This window comes from Microtus oregoni, unplaced genomic scaffold, assembly GCF_018167655.1.
Source record: "Microtus oregoni isolate MIOR12 unplaced genomic scaffold, Mior012 000038F_ref0000394, whole genome shotgun sequence".
NCBI classification, from domain to species: Eukaryota; Metazoa; Chordata; class Mammalia; order Rodentia; family Cricetidae; genus Microtus; species Microtus oregoni.
In genome coordinates, this window is record NW_024543097.1 from 8,500,089 (window position 1) to 8,517,788 (window position 17,700).

Consider the following 17,700-nt stretch of genomic DNA (forward strand, 5'->3'; position numbering starts at 1 on the left):
AATTATATTTTTAATTGATCTTTTACATAGAAAAAGGGGGCAAGAACATAGCTCACTCTACCTTAAATTGAATGAACTGCACTCTTTTCAAAAGCATTAACAGAATATTTGGTAACTTTTGAGACCAGAGAAGAAAATATAATCCCGTCAGGGTGAGAGGGCACAACATGAGCGCACCTGTCTCTCCGTAGGTGATCCTGTAGTAGCGCACAGAGACGGCAGGCGGTTCCCAGCTGATCAGCAGACTGGTCGGGGTGGAGGCAATGACTTCCAGGTCCCTCGGGATGTCAGAAACTAGAAAAGTCATAGGAAAACTTCACATTCAGAACTTCCAAAGTTCAGAATCACTCTTTGTTCTTTTCATTGAAAATTGTTACATTTCCTTCATACAAAAATATCCGCACTAAATTAGCAGAATTAAAAAAAAAAATACAAGGAAGTCAAGGGCAGAGATTAAGGAGATTAGAATAGTGAATTCTTTTCCCCCTCAACATTTTCTTTGGAAAATAATTTAAATCACAGACAAGTTATAAAAACTGCAGCGGTGCTTGCCCACGCACCCTTAACTACGTGCTGCCTGGAAGTGGTGCTCACACGCACGCACGCCTGTTCACAGCCAAGACACAGATGACCGTGTAACAGACCTCCCAACCACGGTCACTGAAATCTCTCTATACTACAGACATCTAGTCCCCTAGGGTAGGGCTTGCCGCGTGTGGACAAAGTCCTCTGCGACACACTGCGTCAATTCTGAGACAAGGTCTCACTGGATTGCACAGGCCAACTGAGCTCACAGCAGTGCAGAATGACCTTGACCTGTCCATCCTCCTGCCTCCTTCTCCTGAGTACCTAGGGTTGCAAATCTGTACTAGCAAGCCCAAGTGTAAACCAGGTTACAGTAACTTTGGGACCATAATAATATGATTTTGAAGGAGAACTTATGGGCTGCGGAAGTCAGTTCTGGGTCAGTCTAGGCTATGAAACCAGGAAACCCATAAAACCTGACCAGCAAAAGCACAAAAACATAGATAACTGAATCAGCTGAAAGTTTCTCAGAGTTAAAAAAAAAATATTACCTTTTTAAATGCATTCTGGCACTGCCTCCCCTCCCCTTTTTTACTGAGTTGGAATCTCTCTCATTTTATAGCTCTGGCTGGTCTAGAACTTACTCTACAGACCAAGTTGACCTCCAACTCAGAGATCACCTACTTCTGCCTCCCAAGTGCTGGGATCAAAAGCATGCATCACAATGCCTGGCCCGTCACTGCCCTTTCTGTGTCGAGGCCGACTTCCAGACTATATAAAACCATACAAGGAATTTCTTCGCAGATTAAAAAAGCAAAATTACCTGTCGATTGCTGGCCAATCAGCGGGGAGCTCTCCTCTCTGCCATTAACAGCGATAATGCTGACAACATACTCAGTACCAGGTTTGAGGTCGGTGATGGTGAAAGAATTCCGAGAGGGAGGCATTCGTTCTTGCTTGGGTCTTCCAACAGCATGCTCGGCATGATAGCGAATTATGTAGCCAGTGATAGGTGCTCGAGGGGCCACCCAGTGCACAGTGAACGAGTTGGCGGTGATATCAGAAGTATCAAAACCAGTTGGAGAATCAAGACCTGTTTTTTTCCCATCCAAGGAGAAGAACAAAAGACAACAACCACCAGCTTAGACACAGAAGAAGATGCTGGGAAAAGCAACCTACCCGGTTACATGGTACCAAAAGTTGACCATAATCAGTTTGCATAGTCATTCATCTGTTTCCTCTTTCAAAGTAATTGAACAATATGCACAATTATAGTAGATTTCTACATAATACTTAATACTGATATTTTCAAGGGCTTGGCATTGCGCTTGATAATATATTGACTTGACATAAGCTAGTCTTTTGAGAGGAAGGAAACTCAGTTCACAAAATGCCTCTGTAAGATCAGAGTGTAAGCAAATCTGCAGGGCTTTTATTAGTGACTGACAGGGAAGGGCCGGAGGGCCCACCCTGTTGTGGGTGGTGCCATCCCTGGGCTGGTGGTCCTGGGTTCTCTGAGAAAGCAGGCTGAGCAAGCCAGAGGGAGCAAGCCAGTACGCAGCACCCCTCCATGGCCTCTGCATCAGCTCCTGCCTCCAAGTTCCAAAACTGCTTAAGTTCCTTTCCTGCCTTCTTTCAGTGATGGAAGTGTAAACCAAATACTCTTTCTTCCCCAAACTGCTTTTGATATTCTGTCTCATCACAGCAATAGTAACCCCAACTAGGCCAGTATTCAAACATGTGTGTCAGCGCATCTTTTCGAGAAGAGCATTCTTGTATTTGGGTCTCAAAGTTGTTCTCTGAGCTGTATATGGGACTGGTAGGTCAACAGAGTAGTGATGATGCTAAACACAAGCCCTTCTAAACCTTAAAGACGCCACCACAGACAAGTTACTATGCACATATCCCTTTTAAGTGAGGATTTAGTACTTTTTGCTGCTCTTTCATTGAAGTACTGAGGATTGAACTCGGATCCTCATGCATGCTAGGCTGTACCCTGGCTGTAGCACAAAAGTATAGTAGATGTTTTTTAAAAATTAACCACGTAGTGTCCATCTCATCCAGAATAATTTGAGCTCTCTGGGATTGCTAGCTAATTTCTGTTATAACATTCACTAATTCTATCAAAAATATACTCAAATCAAATTGTGATATCTTAGCTCCTGTTTGGCAGCTAATTGTAATAAAAAACTGTACTTTGTTCGGAACTTGCTATGTTCGGACCATAGGTCATGAAACCAGAAAAGGGAGTTGTGAGAAGAGAAAAGGCTGCCTTAATAGGAAAAGGATGAGGAGGGTCACAAAATACAGGTGACAAGGTGCCATGAGAGCAGAAAGGGGTGGAACAGTATTACAGGGAGGACGGGGACCAGGAGGAGCAGCATGGGAACCGGGGGAGGGTTGGAAGAGGAAGACCCACAAACCATGTGAAAATAATGCAGTGAAACCCATTACCTGAACTCAAAAAAAAGAAGATTTTAAGTAATGTGCAATACTATAAAAGGTGAAGACATGTCTTTAGACTCATCGTATTATTTCCTCTTCAAAGTTGGTAGGCGAGAGCTACCTGAGAAGCACGTTGCCAGCAAGGCTCACCTGTTTTCTGTCTTCCTCGAAGAGGGGTGCTCTCATGTTTTTCGTAGACGCTGGAGACACTGACTAAGTATTCCGTCCCAGGCAGGAGATCTAAAGAGGCAAGTAGGGCTTGCTTTAAACTTGAAGGCATGAGAAAGCACAGCCCTCCCTGGACTACTCCATCTGATGAACTAGCCAAGCATTCAGTCCCATAGCCTACTTGTAGCGAAGTGAGCATCCATGCCTAGAGACACCTGTGGTTAAGGGTCACCTTTTCCTGTGCCTCTTTAATGCCCTCAGTGCTGCCTGTATGAACGCGATTCAGTCAAGTGTAGCTATGGCGCACTGATTCCTCTTCCATCCGTTTGCAAGCAACTGACAGAAGTTTTTTTTTTTTTTAAGTTTTTTTATTTATTATGTATACAGTGTTCTCAGTGCTCTGCCTGCAGGCCAGAAGAGGGCACCAGATCTCATGACAGATGGTTATGAGCCACCATGTGGTTGCTGGGAATTGAACTCAGGACCTTTGGAAGAGCAAGCAGTGCTCTTAACCACTGAGCCATCTCTCCAGCCCCCTGACAGAAGTTTTGAGACCCATCACAGCAACCCTATAAAGGCTGTTTGCAACTTCCATGCTATATGGTGTATATTAAATATTAAGTATATATTTAAATGTACAGTGTGGACAAAATGGCACATGTCCTTGTGGGGACCATTGATGTGTTCAAGATAATGAACATGTCTAGACCTCTGGGCTCACTATACTGCTCCAAGCTGCTCAATGATTAAACTGGGATAATAATGACTTCTCTAAGAGGGAGAGAGTTATTTTAAGGTCATGTAGCATTGAGACTCTTAAGATACACAGTTAACACGTGACAGGGTTTAGCTAAACTGGAGCCAACATGTGATTCAGGGTCCAGTACCCTGGGTGATGTGATCCCTAGTGACTGAAATGGCCCCGTGGCCACAGTCAAGCAAGTGACTGGATGTTCTGGTCCTCAATGAAAAAGCAAGGTCGGTCATGCCTGGCTGCCTTTTTGTATTTCATTTTCTGAGACACAGATGAATAAGATAGGCTGTTTTCTGGTCACTATTAAGGGACAGACTTGACTGTAACTCCTTTCCTCTCACATGGAACCTTACATATTCTTACCACAACATGTGTATTTGGAGCACAGCCCCATGCTGCAACCGCTTCCTTTCTTTAATACAAAATATCTCTTCTTAAAGGGTAGGAACTGGGAAGAGACAATTTCTATAAACTGTCTATTTAAGGGGCTGGAGAGATGGTTCAGTGGTTAAGAGCACCGACTACTCTTCCAGAGGACGTAGGTTTAACTACCAGCACCCATACCGCAGTTCACAACTGTCTGAAATTGCAGTTTCAGGGCGCCTGAAACTTCCCATGGCAAAACATCAATGCACATTTAAAAACAAAAATCAACAACAACAATAAAAACAATGCCTATTTAATGTCAGTTGTTTTGTAAGCTCTCAATCTTCTGGGAAATTCTGCGAACAGAAGTTTTCTGACTTATGAACTAAACTCCTGCCTCGTTCCACACAAAACCTTGATCTGACTCCCTCCCCGGCCCAAGTAGCCAGTCATTGTTTCTAGTCTCTCCCGCTGATGCTATCACACAAAAAAGGACAACAAAATAGATGTGTGGATGCCATCTTTCCTATTCTTTCCTTAATTACAGAATTCATCTGCTATTCACTTCTTCTTGTGCACTTATGTGGAAGACTGTGCAGACTGTCTGAAGCCTTGGGACTTCACCGATGGCGTTTTCTACGATGACTTACAGAGATCAAATGTTTGCCACACCAGTGGAAACACTGTACCTCTCCCAATTTACAGAGTTGCCCGTTAAGCCTGACTAGTGTGCCGCTCAGCTATGCGCTCCTCTTAGCTGCTCCTCCATGGGCACCAGAACCCATCCGTTCTGCTCCGTAGGTATCTACCACATGTGTACACTTGAGGGCTTACTTGTTAGAACCACCATATTGCTTGAAGAGGCAACGGACACCTCCGCCACGTCCTCCTCATTTTTCACAGGTGAGTAACGCACCAAGAAGCTGGATAGCTGGATGGACGGAGGTGGGGCCCAAGAGACGCGAATATTGTCTGGACCAATATTGGTGAATCGCAGATCAGTGGGAGGAGGGACAGCTGATTTCAAATAAGAAGGAAGATTAAGTTAATGTAGTTTTATAATTAAAGCTAAGGAAAGAAACATCTGAAAAGGTAAAAACCAGTATTTCATGCACAATAGAAAACATTCATAATCATGCATATAGTCTAATCTAATCTAATCTAAATCATGATACACTACTGTTAAAAAATAAAATGCTATACAGAATAATGTTAGGCCCCTTTAACCTTTCTGTCATCATCAATGCATTTTAAAGAATATTGATAATTTTCACCTATTTTCAAATAGGTTTTTTTTTTTTTGGTTTCTTTTTTTCTAAGTGCAATAAAACCACGAAAGATTTCTATCCCACCCAGGCTGAAGGGGCTTAAGTCGCCACACAGCAGACAGACATAGCAGTACTTTCCAAAGAAACACATGCACACAGACAAAAAAGATAAGGGGTCCTCAGTCTCCCCAGAGTGAGGTATCTACAAACTACTGCATCACCATAATTGCACTCAGTGAACTCTACTTACAAGTGAGGGGCTCATGCACAGGGGTTCTCAGCATGTTTCTTACCATGCAGGGCAGAGAACCTTTGCGATGTTGCATGCTGGTCTCCGGACTGTGGTTAAAGAGGAGTTTCCTTACCTTGCATAACAGCACAATCTAGAAGGCCGTCTGGCTTACATCTTTCTACCTCTAAAACCTCCCTTCCATTCCACCCTCGTTCTGGATGGGTGTTTTATGGCTAAAGGAACGTGGGAGCTTATCAAAAAGTAAAAGGAGACACACAGTGAGTGCTTCATTTTAGAGGTGTGTCTTAGTATTAAACGGTGCTCACCATATAGCTTGGTATTCATACTTTAGAAAGAAACAGCTCAAGGCCAGCAAATTTTATCTACTTTGTCTCTAGATTTTTCTAGCTTCTTATCTCTTTGTGGTTCGGATGAGACTGCACGAGGCTACTTGGATTTGTTCTCATTTGATTGGTTTACTGTGTTCCTTATCTCTCTGGAGGTGCCCCATCTTCATCTCCGTGGCCAACCCGGCTTTCTCCTTGGAAGCATCCAGATTTAACCAGAGTGGCTGAGCAGCATGCAACACCATCCGCGTCTCAAACATAGAAGACGTCAAGATTCACCCGTTTGTTGTGTCAGTGTAGTAGGGGCACTCTCTCCGCCATTAATGAGAGTGATAACGCTGATGTCATAGTCAATGCCGGGTTCCAGCCCTGTCACTGTGTAGTATCCTACTGAGGAGTCCACAAAATCTTCAAAAATAGGGATCCCTTCTCCTGTCGCAACTACTGTGATGCGGTACCCAATAATGGTGGAAGAGTTTAGCGGGGTCCACCTCAGGCCGATGGTTGAATCGGTTATATCAACAAAGCTTAGGTCAGTGAGCTGGGGCACCTCTATTGAGTTACAAAGCGAAGAGGAGGCAAAAGGGAAAGTAGAGGCAAAAAAATAAATAAATAAATAAAATAAAGCAGTGTACATCAGGTGACCAGTAGTAAAACTGACAGAATGGTAAAGCAATGATGGTAATATGCAACGTGTCCCGGATTCTTTGAAAAGACTTCCCAAGCATCATGAATAACTTGCTTCCCTGGGAGAGTAAAGCAGGTCACTGATTCTTTCAGGGACTTTCTTGCATTTAGAAAATGCCCCTGAATGGTACCGTTTTAACTGAAGTTCTAAAAAAAAGATCATAAACACATTCACAATATCAGAACCATTCTCAGAACTTAGACGTAATATCTGCAAGAGATACCAGCAATGTTGAGGGAAAAGAACCCAAAACCTTTGGTAAGAAAATGAAATCTTACAAAGGTTTTTTTTTTTTTTTTTTTTTTTTTTAAATGGCTGGTTAATTGATTTGTTTTCCATACCATGGTGACATTAGGTTGAGAATGTACCACTAAAAGCACGGTCAGCCCAGGCCAGCCAACCTGGAGCCCAAGCCTCTGCCAACGTCGTAATTTACCTAACTTAATTAGTATTCATAAATGCATATCAAAATCATGCAGAGGGGAACAGAATCTGCCCAGCGCTTTCAATCTACCAAAGACTTGGGGCAAACAATGAACCTATCCCTAGATAGTCATTTGGGATAGTGTTCTTCAGTTCAGAAGAAAGAAGGCCCTGTAGGAGTGGCCTTTGCTTCTTCCTTTCTGTTTTTCACCCCACTTCCAATTTGCAAAAGGATTTGATGCCGCAAGGTGAAGAATTGGACTGTCAACCACGTGTACTTCTGTGCTCACATATGGAGATGAAAACTGTTTTCTAGTAACTGTTGGAGGTGGATACGGATTGTAAAATCAGGCACGAATGTCCCGGTGGGATGCATTTACCACATTACTTTTAGCCTGTCGGCACTGGGTACAGACACACGACACTGTTTAGTAGTCTTCTCACGTGAGCAAACAGTACAGAGTTAATGCCGTGGCTGCACTCGTTCCAAACCCATGGCAACAGACAGCATCCCAGGGAAGCACAGATAGTGAAGCAGAGGCAACAGCAAAGCCTTCGTCCAAACAGCTGTGTTGGCTTCATGGTTCTGGAGAGCCCACTGGGAGGTTGGCATGAGATCTCAACTCTATCTGACACACTCAGCTATCTGGGATTAAGATGCTAATACCCACTGCTACTGCCACTGCCACTCTGAGGATAACAGCTTATTTTCCTGTTACCTGGGATGATGGTATCAGAGATAGGGGCACTTTCCTTGTCATCTTTGACAGTGTAAACACTGACATTGTACTCCATGCCAGGATTCAGGTTTTCAAAAGTGCAGGAGTTCTGGTCGGCGCGAACCACTTCTTCCAGAGAGCTTCCCAGCTGCCCTTTCGTGGGGGTTGTGGTTATTCTGTAGCCAGTGATATCTGGAGAGGAAGTTGCCATACTTCTAAGTTTCGTACATTTATGACCCAGGGTATATTACACTATACACCAGTGATGAACCCACGGAGGTGGGACAAAGAGACGGGACAATAGCTTGTACCAATAGTCAGGAAGGAGGAATTAGTTTTAACGTTTACCCACTCTGCAAAGTGAAGACTAGTCCATAGCAACTTGTGATGTATTTAAAAATAACTAGGTGAGTCTGAGGGTCTCCAACACATAGAAATGACTGTCTGAGAAGGAAATGCTAAATTTGATCATTCCACATTGTATCCACTGGGTGACCTAACAGTACTCTACATATGTACAAATGTGTTATTACAAAATAACACGATGGGATCTTTAACAAAGACAAGGCAATCTCAGATAGAGACGTGATGGCCCACGACTTTCCTGTCTTCAAATTCCAGCCTCCTTCCACACTCCGTTCTACTTTTCCTTAATGGGGGACCTGGAGGAAAGGTGAGGAATACTCTACTTTTTCTGACTACTATGAGATGGATTTCCACCTAAGAACATTCTAAGAATATAAAGGTTTGGACCTACAGACTTGGGGGAATGAAAGCAGAAGTACAGATGCTCATCCTTGAGAAGAAATATTAATCATATAAAAGAATTAAGATTTTGAATTATTATAATGTGGCAAAGAAAGTGTTGAAGGGAAGAAGTCACCAATAAATTTAGCGGTGGCCTGAGTTCTGAAGGTTCAGGCTGGGACCAAACATTATGACGTTGACTCAGGAAGGACAAGGGAAGGAAGGCATATTCTGTCAACGGGGGAAAGGTGAACATTAAAGTGCTATGTGCTAAGCAGCCCAATGGGATGGGAAAGCAGTAAGGTGGAGGTCACTTCCTTTGCTACTGACCATGTGAATGGGCAGGCCACTGAGACCAGAGATTCATGATCCAGCGGCCAGCAAGCAAGGAGCTTGTTTCCAACCCGCAGTAACATACGTGGAAACAGTGTAGCTGTTACATTATATGATACATTGCCACAGCAAAGGAAACTTCCTGTGAAAATCAGTCTATTCCAAAGGGGAGATTGAAAGGAGCATTTTAAGCTAGTTTTAGTTGGTGTGATTGTAAAAGACACACATTTCTAGATAGCCTGACACATAAACCCAAACAAGGGTAAGAACTGTGCAAGAAATGATTTCAACAAATGACAGACCAAAAATTTGGCTCGATGGGTAAGGTTGTTTGCCATGCAATCATGAGAACTTGAGTTCGTATACCCAGAATCCACACAAAGCCAGACACCATAGCATGTGTCTGTAGTTCCATTGCTGCTATAGAGAGCTGGAGAGTGGAAATAGGCAAATCCCCAGAAACGATCAGCACCCCCTGCCCCCCATCTCCAACAAGATGGAAAGCAGTCATGTGGGTGCTGGGAACTGAGCCCGGGGCCTCTGGAAGAGCAGCCAGTGCTCTCAACCACTGAGCCATCTCTCCAGCCTGTTTGGGCACTTTTAATGTACTGAATAAAACCCTGGTTCCATCCAGTCCTCATGATTTTCAGCAGGAGAAAGTTTGTCTTTCCCCCAGCCTAGCACTTGACTGTTCTCGCTCCTGTGACTTAGGAAAACACGGGCACGGGTTTACATGTCGTGAGCACCCTGTGGGTTTTATGAACGCTCCCACACTGCTGTAGCGCTCATGGAGAGTTGTGTGGCTGCTTCATCTTCCTCTCTGAGTGGAGACTGTCTTGGACGGCTGTGTACATGTGTCCTCAGGCACACGTGACACTCACCTGGGGTGGTGCTCCTCTCCCAGGAGACCGTTAGCACTCCAGTGTCAGGGTTTGTCTCCAGATGCAAGTTCGTCGGTGGAGACATCGCTACACAGAGAAGAACATTTAACAGTTAAAGCGAACACAAAACATTTGGCTTCTGAAATGCTTCCTTTACTGCCTCTCTCGATCCTTCTCTCTTTTTCCTCCCTCCCTTTTATCCCTTCCCTCTAGAATCAGTAAACATACATAAAGTATATTATAAAAACACAGTCTACAGTGACCCTCTGATAGAAGACTGATTTTAACACTAATGCTATTATACCATTACTGATATTGCTTTATCTTGCTGTTCGGAAGACTTTTGACATGGAAGGAATACTTCAATGTCTTGGACTACAGGACACCAGCTGAGCCATTTACATCAAATTCTAAAGACTCTGATGATTTAAATAGGGGGATGGGCTCTTCCCCTTGCTCTGTTCAGATAAGCAAGCTGCCACACTAGTATTAGAAGAATTAGAGGAATTTCTTTTCTTTGTTTTGAGACAGGCCCTCACTGTGCAGCCCTGGTTGGCCTAGAATTCACTATAGACCAGGCTAGCTTCAAACTCTCAAATACTTGCCCCTTTCTGCCTCCCAAATCGCTGGTGTTCGAGGTGTGTATTATGACAACCAGCTCTTTGGGCTCCAACTTTTGGGGTAGGTGGGGCTGGCCTTGAACATCTGACCCTCCTGTCTCACCTCCTGCATATCAGGGTCAAAGCCTGCACTACCACACCTGGCTTTGACAGTCCTTTTAAATAGTTTAAAAGTTAAGAGAAAAAGGGAAGTTCTTCCTACGGGTCACCACTCTGTTGACGATCGGTGCGTCCCTCTCCTGGCCATCTCTCAGGACTTGGATGGTGTAAGTGTATTCCACGCCTGGAGTCAAGCCAGATACAACGATGCTTCCAGTTTCTGAAGTCACTTCTCGGGGGGCTTCGCCTCCCTGGCTTGGTCGCACACCCAGCTGGATGGAGGGAAGCAAAACCAACATGAAGGACAGATGTTGCTGAGCCCCAAGAGGTTGCAGGTACGCTCACACAGCGAGAGCTCCTTTACATCTGCCTCGGGCGGATTACGAGGTGGGGGCTCACTGCGGTTATTGTGCAATTAACTGGAAAGTGTCTTCCTTTGGCACTAGGGCTGTTTATAATAGAAATGTCATTACAGCTGTTTGACGAGGAACCTTCTGGTCCACACCAGCAGTCCACAGGGAAGAAACCCCCTGGGCTCTAACTTTCCAGTTGTTACCAGTCACTCTGACACTGGGAAATGAAAAACACGTTCCCATGAAGGGTGTTCCTAACTTCAAAAGCCCAGGTAATATTATCAAACAGTATTCAATTCAAGAGAAATTCTTCATATTCTCTGTGGGCTCTAAAACTCTGAATACCATTATTAAGGGAAACTCTAAAAGGTGCACTGGCGGTCTGCATCAAAAGAACTCCTCTATTTGGGTAGCACAGTCATCGATACAGCTATTTGCATACTAAATAACCAAGTGACCTTCGATCTCTTTTTTTTTCTCTCTCTTTTAAACTATCAGGCTTTGATTTTAGGGCATAATAAACATTTTTTCCCCGGTCCTTTGAATGCCAAAGGATGGGATTCTTTAAAACACATTCATTTGTATTCATCCCTTTTCCGCTATCACTACTTTAAAGAACATGACTCCGGATATCTAAAACGAAGACCTCAATTTTAACTCCTATTAAGAAATTCACCCACAGGGCTTTGAACAAGTTGAGAGGAAACTGATTGGATAAAAATGTGGTTTTGAAGTGACTCTGAGTTTAACTGGTCTCCCCAAATTGACTTTCGTAAGCTTCTTGACACCCATTTAGAGCAACACATCAAATGAAGTTTTCCTAGATTTTTATTTTGAAAATGGAGTTCCCTGGGGGAAAGGACAGAAAACAATACAAAACAACAGGCACTATAATTCCATGCTAAAGACTTTCTTCCTCTGAAAACAGAAAAAAAAAAAAAAAGCCCCACTGTGGCAAGGCCTGGCTCTCCCAAGGCCCTGGAGCAGGAGCATAGACAGAGCTTAACAAAGCCCAAGTCTCTGAGACGTGGCAGAAATGGGAAGGCCCTTCAGGGCTGGAGTCATGATACACCTGCAACTCACCTTGAAGCCAATCCTGGGAACGGGGGTCCAGGTGATCACGATGGTGGTCTCCGTCACCTCGGTGTGGTAAGGTGGAATGGAGCGCGACGGTTGCACTGCAAAGGAACCAGCACGAGGTTCAAAACCTCAGGCTCACAGGGGTCGGCCGCGACTGCAGATTACCAAGCATTTTAACTAGAACTGTGGTGTAACCAGCAAATGGACAGAGAACGTAGCCCGAGATCCTTCATCAGCTGAGATGCTGAATATCACTGCTTTAGAACCAGTAACGTGCAAGATCAAGTCACGCAGGGCCTGCTGACAATGGGGTGGTGATTCTGCAGGCCCGATATTGGGCTGGGGCTTGGATTTTGGGCAAGGACCTGTCACTCACACGTGAGTAAAACAAGGTGCTAGGGTGACCTGGCAGTTGGTCCCATTCCATTTCCCCTTAAAATCACACACCTGCTCAGCACGCATTAGTAGCAGCCCGCTTTCTCCCTTTGCCTTCATGAACAAGAAAACCACAGGTGCAGCTTCGTGCTGAATCATTCCACAAGAGTGGAAAATTACCTTTAGATGCAATTGGAGAGTCTGACACTATTAAGACACGCTACAAGTTCTAAAGATCCACCCCTCAAGCATGTGATGGACCATCAGAATACTAATACTACAGACTTTTGGTACCTAAAGCAACAAAAGTATGCATGCTAGATATTCTAACATCATTTTTTTTAAAAAAAAAATTTTAGTGAATATTCTAATTTTAAAAAAATACGTGGACCAGAGATAAGATTCAGCCATTAAGATAAATACTGCTTTTGCAGAGGACCTATGTTCAGTTTCCAGCACCCACAATGGGTAGCTCACAGCCAACTGGAAATCGAGCCATGGGTCAGACACCCAACACCCTCTTCTGGATTCTCTGAGCACCCACACTCCTCATGCACATACCTACCCTTCCCCCACACGTATACACAATTTTTTATTTTATTTTATTTTTTGTTTTTGAGAAAGAGTTTCTCTGTATAGTTCTGGCTGTCCTGGAATGCCCTCTGTAGACCAGACTGGCCTTGAACTCACAGAGATCCACCTGCATCTGCCTCCTTGAGTGCTGGGATTAAAGGCGTGCGCCACCAATGCCCGGATATTTTAAAAAATATAAATTTAAAAGAGAAGTATGTATGCAGAATTAAGATAAATGTTTCCAAGCACCTTGCAGGTTTGATTATAAATGTAGAGTAGCAAGGCCCCAGAAACCAAGATATCTGAGTTATTTAATTCAAAGTTGTTTGCTAAGTGTTTTGATAGGCCCGTTTACTCTTACTCCTGTAATAAACCGCACAGAATGCATTTACATAAATTATGAATGGTTAATTACCCTCCAGTCATACAAACGAGGATTAATTTCTTGCTTGTTTCTTTCTGTTCTTTGTTTAGTCAGGGTTTCATGTAGCTCAGGCTAGCCTAACTCCACCCCCCACTTCCCTGTAATCTAGGTATACACCCAAACACGGTGTAAGTGCTGGAGATCAAACCCAGGAAGGCAAGTACCCTTCCAACTCCATTCTACTCCAGTCCCAGACAAGGATGAAAATACTGTCATCTTTCACTCTGCTCAGCTTGCTATTTTTTTTTTTTGGTATGACATGAGAATTCAGATCCAATATTACAATTCTTCCATGTTTATCTTCTCAGTTTGGATTTATGGTCTCATTTTTAACTTTTATTTTAAAATGTGATGTGGAAGTAAGAATCAAATACGTATGGAGAGACTGCTGTCGTTGCTGAACCGAGTACAGCCCTCACTACCTACTGTGATAGCAGCTGCTTCATAAGTACGCTATCTTGATGGCACTTGAGGTAACTCGGATTGGTGACCTGAAATCATATATTGCTTGCCTGCTGCCAACTTTTTGAAAAGACCTGAGCCAGTCCTGGGCGACCATTTTTAACTGCCCCCAAGAAATAATCAAAATGGATTGTCCTTCCCCAGCACTTGGGTAGCAAAGGCAGACAGAACTCTGAGTTTGTGGCCAGCCTGATCAACAAAGTAAGTTCCAGAACAGCCAGGACTATCAGAGAAACCCTGTCTCTAAAAACAAAAACAAAACAAACCAAACAAACAAAATCAATTCAGAACAGTCAACTCCTTTCACCTGGACTAGGCATTTTCTATTCCTAGACCCAGGCAGCTAAATTTTGCCCCATCTGAGACAATACTCCCTTGCCCAGACAGGCCACTACAGGAAGATCCCAGAACCACAAACCCACAAACTGATGTCAAACAAAGGATGCTCCTGTAAGTACGAATTATGGGTTCTGACAGGGATTGTTAGGTGAGGACCAATCTAGCTGTTGAGAAATAAAAATATGCCCTCGATACAGAAGGCTGGATGATTCCTCCCAGAAGCAGCTTATTCTCCCAGCTTTTCCCATGATTGCTCTTAAGAGTGTAACATGAGATATAAAACTCAGGAAAGTTGTTTCCAAGGTCAGATTTACTAAAGCTCCTGAAAATGAAGCTCACAGGCCCTGCTGCTGTTATAGCTGAGATCTGAATGGACTTGTGCAAGTAACCCCTGCCTTACGCTGGTTGGTTTAAGTTTGAGCCTTTGCACCGTTTATCCTTCAGTCACCCATCTACCCCAAAGTTTTGGGAAAGGACGCTATGTACAATGAAGTATGTTAGTTAATCTGCAGCTAATATGAATTTTACTATCACACCCAGAAGCCGTCTATTAGCAGGCAGTGTGCACTGACACCTCCGACCTGATTCACTTGAAGGACATCTATTAGAAAAAAATGGGTATTTGAGGAAAAACAGACATTAACTTCCTGAGAGTGGATCTCAGACGACCTCAAAACCAGGCAGCATAAAATAGCGAAATTTCAAGTGAATTCTCTTGTACACGAAAAGCAGACTTCATTAGCTTCTGATTAACAAATTTGTAGGGAAGACCCTTCACTGTTCAGACTCACACCACCAAGTAGGCATGCAAGTAAGTTGGTAAACCAGATTCCTGTGCGGGACAGTGAACAGCGGATCTTCTCAGGGAAACTGCAGAGTAATTTACAAACTAAGTTTTTTCTAGATTATTATTTTTATTTATTTTTAAATTTGTTTGGTTTTTTTGTTTGTCTTTTGCTTTGTTGTTGTTGTTTTTTTTTTCCTTGTTGTTTTGTTTAAGACAGGCTCTCTCTAAATAGCCCTGACTGTTCAGGATCTCCCTAGTGTAGCCCAGGCTGGTCTTGAACTCACAGAGATAAGCCTGCAGCTACCTACTACTGAGTGCTGTGGTTAAAGGCATCTGCCACCACACTTGGCTTAGATTACATTTTTCCCCAAAATTTTATGTTTATTTTATGTGCACTGGTGGTCTGCCTATGTGTATGTCTGTGTGAGGGTGTCAGGTCCCCTGGAACTGGAGTCCCAGATAGCTATAAACTGCCATGTGGGAATTGAACCCAGGTTCTCTGGAAGAGGTTAAGAGTCAGTGCTCTTGGGCTGGAGAGATGGCGCAGTGGTTAAGAGCATTGCCTGCTCTTCCAAAGGTCCTGAGTTCATTTCCCAGCAACCACATGGTGGCTCACAACCATTTGTAATGGGGTCTGGTGCCCTCTTCTGGCCTTCGGCATACACACAGATAGACTATTGTATACATAATGAATAATAAATAAAATATTTAAAAAAAAAAAAAAAGAGTCAGTGCTCTTAACCGCTGAGCCGTCTTTCCAGCCCCCTTGATTACGCTTTAATGCTTTTGAGGATCCCTATTTCAAAATTAGTCCAAGAAGACTTGGAAGTTCCTGAGAAACTGAGAACTGGGGGAAATGCACCACTAAGGGCCAAAAGCAGGCTAGGTTAGGTGCCTCTGTAATTCAAACGTCGAGTAGAAAACAATAGATAAGTGTTCAGCAGGAAGGTCTCTTAACTCTTTGTCATGGAAATGGAGTGTACTTAGTAGAGAAACAGCTTGTGAATTTAGGCTTTAATAGGATGCAGCCAAATAAGAGATTAAAGAAATTTCTTCTAAAATGTTGAGTAAAAGGAATAGCCATGGCCAAAAACTCCTGTATTTTTTCCTCCCTGTGAAATTTACAGTTTAGGGAAGAGGAGGGGGAGCCAGGCCCCAGCTCTGTGAAGTACTGTAGCCTGTGGCAGCCTAGGCTCTCAAAGAAATCATTTGTTTAGCCTTGCACTGTTTGCGGGTGTCTGCTCAAACCATGGGTGTTTTTCTGTTTACATAAATGACTTTCATTTGATGTCCAGAACAATGGGATGATACTAATTCTATTAAATATTTATTATATTCTGTCTGCTAGCATTTAGTCCATATTTTCTTCTTTGTGTGCATGTATGCGTGCGCAGTCTACATGTCCATGATGTCTGTGAGGAAGTCAGAGGTGGGCATCAAGGAGCTTCCTCTATTCGTTTGTACTATATATAAAGACAGAGTCTCCTTGTAGTCCTGACTGTCCTGGAAATTGCTATGTACACCAGGCTGCTTCGAACTCATTGAGATCCACCTGTCTTTGCCTCCTGAGTACTGGGATGAGAGTTGTGCACCAGCACACCTGGCCTCCGCTGTGTAGTTTTGGAGATCTACTAACTAGCAACAACACTGGCTGTAAGCCGCCCTCTGTCTCCCAGTGCTAGGATTACAAGTATGCACCACTGAACCTGGCCTTTTATGTCTGTGCTGGGGAACTGAACTCAGGTCCTCGCATGTAAGCAACACGTTCTTTATCCACTGAGCCATCTCCCAAGCCCTCCTGACTCAGCATTAGCCCAGAAGCACAGGAGGAACTTGGAAATACCTGCAAATTCACACACTGCTTCCTTTAGCAAGAAAATCTTGCTTCGAAACATTTACCAGCCCGAGCAAAGGCCATGCACTGTGATGCCGCTTTAGCAAAGCTCTGTACCTTACAGCAGCTCGGTCACAAAAAGTCACAGAGCAGCCAGTCCACAGGGCGCGCTTCCAGTGGCCCTGCTATAGATGATGCAATATGGCTTTTAAATTAACTTTTAAAAAGCGGAAGGACGGAAAAAGTCAACAAAGGTAAAAACATGTAGCTTTGCTAAAGAAAGGCATTTGAGTTTCAACTTACAGGTAGTAAAGACTCCGGTGGCTTTGGGGCTCTGTTGGTTCCCTTTCACAGCCACCAGGGTCACAGTGTACTCAGACCCAGGCTGTAGGTTTCTCAGGGGATACTTGGAGGCTGAAGGCCCCACATTGTACTGCTTGGGCTGGCCTCCTCGAGTCAGGCCCACCGTCAGTCGGTACCCTGCTATCCGGGCCCGAGGAGGGGTCCAGGTCACCAGAACCGTTCTGTCAGTTTCGTTGACAAACTGGAGGTTCGTGGGAGCATCAAGTTCTGGAAAACAAAACCAAGATGAAATGTGTCAAGAAACGTTTAGGTCACTAATTACCATGCTTGATTAAATATTCCAAGTTCTCACTCTTCGAGGTTGAAACTAAAGTCAAAGCCACACCCCTGGAAACTGGGGACTGGGTGGGGGATGATGTAGAATTTTGCCGAAATCCTGTCAGTTATGAGAATTTATTGACCTTTTTTACTGGTCTGTTGTCTTTGGAAAGGCTAATTTTCCCAGCAAGATTTACCCACCATCCTTGGAAATTATAGTGACACTATAGTGACAGT

The 17,700-nt window shown here is 43.8% G+C and overlaps 1 protein-coding gene across 7 annotated transcripts in view; it reads right to left on the minus strand.

The window, feature by feature from the left end:
* Nucleotides 1-17,700, minus strand: part of Fn1 (fibronectin 1) — a 65,435-nt gene that overhangs the window by 21,009 nt on the left and 26,726 nt on the right. For 6 of the 7 annotated variants that reach the window (XM_041631712.1, XM_041631714.1, XM_041631716.1 and 3 more), the window contains exons 20-28: nucleotides 17,146-17,412; nucleotides 12,052-12,146; nucleotides 10,719-10,887; nucleotides 9,897-9,983; nucleotides 7,936-8,127; nucleotides 5,093-5,275; nucleotides 3,121-3,210; nucleotides 1,349-1,618; nucleotides 178-294 (exon numbers count right to left, since the gene is read on the minus strand). In XM_041631712.1, coding sequence (XP_041487646.1) covers nucleotides 178-294; nucleotides 1,349-1,618; nucleotides 3,121-3,210; nucleotides 5,093-5,275; nucleotides 7,936-8,127; nucleotides 9,897-9,983; nucleotides 10,719-10,887; nucleotides 12,052-12,146; nucleotides 17,146-17,412 — 1,470 coding nt within the window. Of the gene's footprint in view, nucleotides 1-177; nucleotides 295-1,348; nucleotides 1,619-3,120; nucleotides 3,211-5,092; nucleotides 5,276-6,384; nucleotides 6,658-7,935; nucleotides 8,128-9,896; nucleotides 9,984-10,718; nucleotides 10,888-12,051; nucleotides 12,147-17,145; nucleotides 17,413-17,700 lie in introns of all 7 variants that reach the window. The other variant, XM_041631719.1, reaches the window with a different exon arrangement.